We start from the raw sequence: 5333 nt of genomic DNA, 5'->3' as shown, positions 1-5333 counted from the left end.
TAAGAGATTGGTGTCAATATTGAGTACAATCCACTTGGGAATACTTTAGGTTTGGGGGTAGGGAATTATTACAAATGGTGATGATTAATTCAAAATGTGAAGTCCTGAAACAAATATTATATGTCTACTAGTTTTCTATCACTTTGACAGAAGTGAATTTCTTCATTGATGAGAGGCTAGGAGAGAAAGAAAAAAGCATCAGCAATTAACCAAAGGGAGCTAAAAAAAGGATAATATTCTTTCCTTGAAATTTGAAAGAAGCCATAAGAGAAAAACAAAGCCGCCAGTGTGAAGTTAAAAAAAAAAGGCTTATTAGCACTTTTGGTCCCCTAGGTTTCATGATTGTGCAAATGAGGTCCCTTAAGTTTAAATATAGCATTTCAGTACCTCCACGTTTATCTCCGTCAACAGTTTTAGTCCCCCAGCGCCTTTCCATCCAAAAGTTAACGTTTTTGTCTGATTTGGCAGTTTTTTAATTGAGGTGGCATGAGAGTAGGAGAGAGAAAGGTTAATGGGATAAAAAAAAAAACATCATGTGGCCCTCAGGTGACCCATTCTGAACCCAAAATATTCATAATCTTCATCTCCTTCTCTATCATCTTCTTCATCTTCCCTATCATAGCTGAAATCAAAACACAAAGTAAGTCACTTGCTTGTTACAGAGAAAGTATGAAAGAAAAAATCAACATTTTTTATTGTAATACATGTGAAAGGGTTACAGGGGATAGAGTTGTGGACGACATGGTTGATCGTGAAGAATTTATGAGATAGAGAATGAAAGGGGAGATATGTAATACGATGGTGTTGGGCTAACAAGCTTAATTGAATGTTCCAGACTTGCTAAATCCTCCAAATCCTCCACATTTTGAGAAAACAAACACCACCATGAGGATCGTTGCCACGAGCAGAGGAAGATCCAGTTGCTCTCGTCGTCCCCCGCCGTGCTCCACCGTAGAGGTGATTTCCGACGAGTTTCCCGGTGAAAACTCCGACGACGTTTTCCAGCGAACTCCCGTGTCCTTTCATCACGAGACCACCACCATTGAAACCACCATCCTGTCCGTAAAAAAACCCACTAACCAGTTTCCCCTTTGGCCACACCGCCGCTGCCACCGTCAACTCCGGCGACCTCTTTTTTCAGAAAGGAAGGAACTTTGAGGTAGATCTTGCTTTCCTCTCTTCGAATCCGATGCCATAAATAAGAAGGGAGGAACCTTTCCACATTGAAGAGGGAGATAGGTGGTGTGAAAAATGGAGAGGGAGAAAGGTCTGATGGTGGTGTGGAGAATGGAGAGGGAGAAAGGTTTGATTTTTAAGGGGATTTTTGCTCTTTCTTTCTCAAAGCACAAGAGACATGATTTCACGAGTTGATGGTGTCATCACATTCATGTTCCAATCTGATATCTCACTTTCAATTGTGATTGATAATTGATAATTGATTTTGCACTTCAAACCATAACAAAAACAGGACCCCAAACACAGCATCATCTTCCTCTCTTTCACTTTGAAGTTTGAACACACAAGAGAGAAGAGAAAAGAGGCATAAATCTGGGTTGATTTGCTTAGGTTGGGTTGAAGAAGATGATGTTTCTGGGTAGTGGTGAAGAAGAGGGAGCATGTGCACCTCACATGGTGTGTCTTATGAGTCCTCTCTCCTAATGGGTGTCCACATCAATTAAAAATTATACACGTCAGCAAAAAACGTTAACTTTTGGACGGAAATGCGCTGAGGGACTAAAACTGTTGACGGAGATAAACGTGGAGGTACTAAAACGCTATATTTAAACTTAAGGGACCTCGTTTGCACAAATGTGAAACCTGGGGGACCAAAAGTGCTAATAAGCCAAAAAAAAAAAAGTAAAGACTTCTTCACACTTATAATTCTCTCATATTGCATAGTGTGTTTGGATATTTGGTGGAAAACTCTATAATAACTTCTAAGAAATTAAAATGCTACGAAAGTGTGCCTTTCAGGGTTATTAATCGAGAAAATCAACTCCCTTCCTGAACTAGTTCATTCATCTTCCTCTCCAATGTGTCGGAACATATCTGACGCATTAATCCGTAGAAGGACATTAATTCAGATAAATGTTCTATGGACATATTTGCCATCATAGTCCTAGCAAGCTTCTCCCTCACCTGATTCACTTTTAGCACGTGTGTATAATATGAACCATTTCTGACTGTTGCACCAACCTGTTTTAGCCTTTTCTCCTGCTGCAAACTCAGAGCAGTAGTTGCCTGCAAACAAGCATATTAACCTAAACCATCAATGATTAAATAGATAAATTTAGATAAATGCAGTAAAATTTTTAAGGGGGTTAAAATACAATATTTGAGTACTACTCTAGAAGGGGGAGAATAAACACTTGCAATGGTACACTTCTATGTCAAAATATAAATGGTGGTATAAACTAAAACTTTTGAAACAACATCATATTAACCGAAACCATTTATGGGGTAAAGTGTGATTTGTTCTTATAAATTAAGCTTTTGGATAACCTGTAGAAAGTTTGCTCCTGCTTCAAGTTCAGAACTTTGGCCTGTAACCATTTGAGAATCAGACTTGTAAATGTCTTTAGCGATTGAGAAGCTTTTCACAATGACTCTTCTCTTTAGCTCCAGTTCCTCACTTAGCTTTGTGGCCCTTGGGATAAATTCTGAGCCCTTAAGTCTTTTCTCATATGCGATGACAGCCTTCACAAATTCCTATTTCACAACCAGGAAAAGAAACTCTCAAATTTCAATCCTTTCTTGTAGTAATATAGTTTGTGTGTGTATTTGGATAGCAGTTGAGTGTAACGTGAACAACCTTTCATCACAAAATGAGTAGGAACAAAAGATGCACTTCAAGATAGCAACATTACCTGATAAGCCATGCTACATCCAGGATAATCAAATTCATCACTGTCTGGGTTTCTCATTCTCTCTGGATGGAATTGAAGCCCCATAATGAACTTTCCATCTTGAGGATTATAAGAATTTGGATCATAAAATCCTTCAACCAAACCATCCAGAGCATATGCCATTGGAACAAATCTCTGTGCCAGTCTCTTCACACCCTGATGGTGGTAACTATTCACCATGATCTCCATTTTCTCATCTTCAAAAGAGTCCTTAAACCAATCATGCAAGGGGGTGTTTGCTACTACGTTCATCGAATGACGATGTCCATCATAATTTCCATAGTTCATATGAACTACTCTCTGAGACTCGGGGCATTTCACCGATATCTCTTTGTCTATATCTTGGTAAAGTGTGCCCCCACATGAAACGTTGAGGATTTGAGACCCCCTGCATATACCTAAAAAAGGTATATTCCTTTCAAGGCAGAGCTTTGCAAGCCTTAGCTCAATGGAGTCTTTCTCTTTGTCAATGGTGGTATCACTCGGGTGAAGGTTCCTGATGTTCTCAATCTCATCAAGTGAAAGTCCAGACAGTTCTGCCTCATAATGAGAAGGATCAATGTCTTCACCTTCACAAAGAAGAACTCCATGGATAGGCTCAAAGCTTTCTAAGAGAGTATCAAGTCCACTAACTCTTGGGACAATGACAGGGACAGCTCCATATTTTACAATGAGATCCAGATGATACTCACCTGTTCATTTAATTGTATTCCTGCTTAGGTTATGGTGATGATAAATTTCACATATTGCAAACTTAACAGGCAATAATGTGGAATAAATTCTTCTGTAGACAACTTTTCAAATGAAGGATCTTTTAATGCTTACTGCAGTCACTATCAACTAAATTTTGGCTGATGCATTATGTTGTTTCATTCCACTACATGAGGGTTCCATTTTGCTAAAGCAGAGACTAGTAACATTGTTAAATGCTGACAATTCATGAAAAATATCTTACTACTTTTGAAAAGCTGTTTTGATGTAAACACAGTATAACAGATACTTTTTAATGACATGTGGAATAGCTATTGCTTCTACAAATTGAATTTGTGCACCTACAAAAGAAAAATGACTATAGTGCATGTTGGAAATCATTTACAATTGATTCTAAAGTCAAAACTACTTATAGGAATAAACTTGTGTGAGCAGCCTGTGATCCATAATTGATTATGAAGAAAAAAAAGTTTAATCAAAATATACTATGGAGATGTTTGGATTCAGGTTCATATCTTCCGTAATCAATTTTCCTCCCAACGAACATGTTAGAGTGAAACAAAGTGTAAATGGAAAGGTGCGTTTAGATTTCATTGAACTCAACGTGGATAATCCACGTTGAAGCCAACGTGTCAAAACCATGTGACAAATTCTAGTTTCTCCATTGGTGCATTGAGATACGTGAAATCACATTTCCGTTGGCTCCAACGTCAAACCAAACATGCACTTAATCACTTCTCAATGTGTGTTTGGATTCACATTTTTCTTTTCATCATCCAAAAATTGATTCAACCCTAAAGTTACAACTCAGTTTCTGACCTAATAACATGCATAGACTTGTGTATTGACCATGATTCTAAACACACAATCTCAGTGACATATGAAAAACATATAAGTACTAATAATAAAGTAACTCATAATCTAACAGGTTATAGCAACAATGGCTGCAAATTCAATACTCAATGTGAGAGAATGAGTGAATAATGGAAAGAGAGATTACCAACAAAATTTACAAATTTGTTCTTGCGGACAGTTCTTCGAGAAACAATGAGAACCCTTGGCAAAAGCAATGAGAGATCAGAATTGGCCATGGCAAGGAGTCACACCACACCACAACGTGCAACACTGTGAAAGCAATAATCAAATCAAATTAGTAGAAACCACAAAGAGGGTATTTCATTTTTTGTTTAGGCTCAATAGCACAATCTCTAGAAGATCAATCACTGTTAATGCTAATTAATTACATAACATAGAAGAAGAAAGGTAAAATATGCGTGAAGATTGATAGTTTCCATTTCCATGATGATTTCCTTTTTTGCACAATCTCTGGACTGGATTTTCTTTTTCCCCAATGACTGGGGAAATATCAAAATACAGAGTAACGTGTAAATTTAGTATAGTAAATTAATGCACATGTAATAATAATCCAGTCAGCAGCGTAATAATCCAGTCAGCATAATTATCCAATGAATAAACCATTTTTGCTTGTTTACATAATTATAATAATCACTTTCAAAAAAAAAATATAATAATCCAGTCAGCGTTTGGAATCATAAATTTTTAAATAACTTTAGCATTAATTATATTTCTGTTAATTTGATTCGATTTCAATTTTAGCATTTGAAATTAAAACTTTACCTTTATTTTGATGAGAAAATAAAATTATCAGAATAAAATAAATTTATTCACTTTTAAGGTATTTATGAAATACTAGGG

General features: G+C 36.7%; 1 protein-coding gene across 1 annotated transcript; it reads right to left on the bottom strand.

Annotated features, from left to right (window-relative positions):
- Nucleotides 1-922: 922 nt before the first annotated feature.
- Nucleotides 923-4986, bottom strand: LOC130718911 (putative glutamine amidotransferase GAT1_2.1). The gene is made up of 5 exons (XM_057569562.1): nucleotides 4862-4986; nucleotides 4618-4742; nucleotides 2868-3598; nucleotides 2503-2709; nucleotides 923-2241 (listed from the first exon to the last, which is right to left on the bottom strand). Exons 2-5 carry the CDS (start codon nucleotides 4706-4708, stop codon nucleotides 1993-1995), a joined length of 1278 nt encoding a protein of 425 aa, XP_057425545.1. The 5' UTR covers nucleotides 4709-4742; nucleotides 4862-4986; the 3' UTR covers nucleotides 923-1992.
- Between the last annotated feature and the right edge of the window lie 347 nt (nucleotides 4987-5333).

This window comes from Lotus japonicus, chromosome 5 (genome assembly GCF_012489685.1).
Source record: "Lotus japonicus ecotype B-129 chromosome 5, LjGifu_v1.2".
Lineage (NCBI taxonomy): Eukaryota > Viridiplantae > Streptophyta > Magnoliopsida > Fabales > Fabaceae > Lotus > Lotus japonicus.
The sequence above is the reverse complement of the archived record's forward strand: the minus strand, read 5'-3'. Positions and strand labels throughout refer to the sequence as shown.

What these genes read in the sequence shown, in the direction of transcription:
- LOC130718911 (XM_057569562.1), bottom strand. Translation starts at nt 4,708, where the DNA reads ATGGCCAATTCTGATCTCTCATTGCTTTTGCCAAGGGTTCTCATTGTT. An exon ending in GATGTAGCATGGCTTATCAG is followed by an intron (nt 2,710 to 2,867) that starts GTAATGTTGCTA and finishes GTTGTGAAATAG; the next exon opens with GAATTTGTGAAGGCTGTCAT. An exon ending in CAGGAGCAAACTTTCTACAG is followed by an intron (nt 2,242 to 2,502) that starts GTTATCCAAAAG and finishes GCTTGTTTGCAG; the next exon opens with GCAACTACTGCTCTGAGTTT.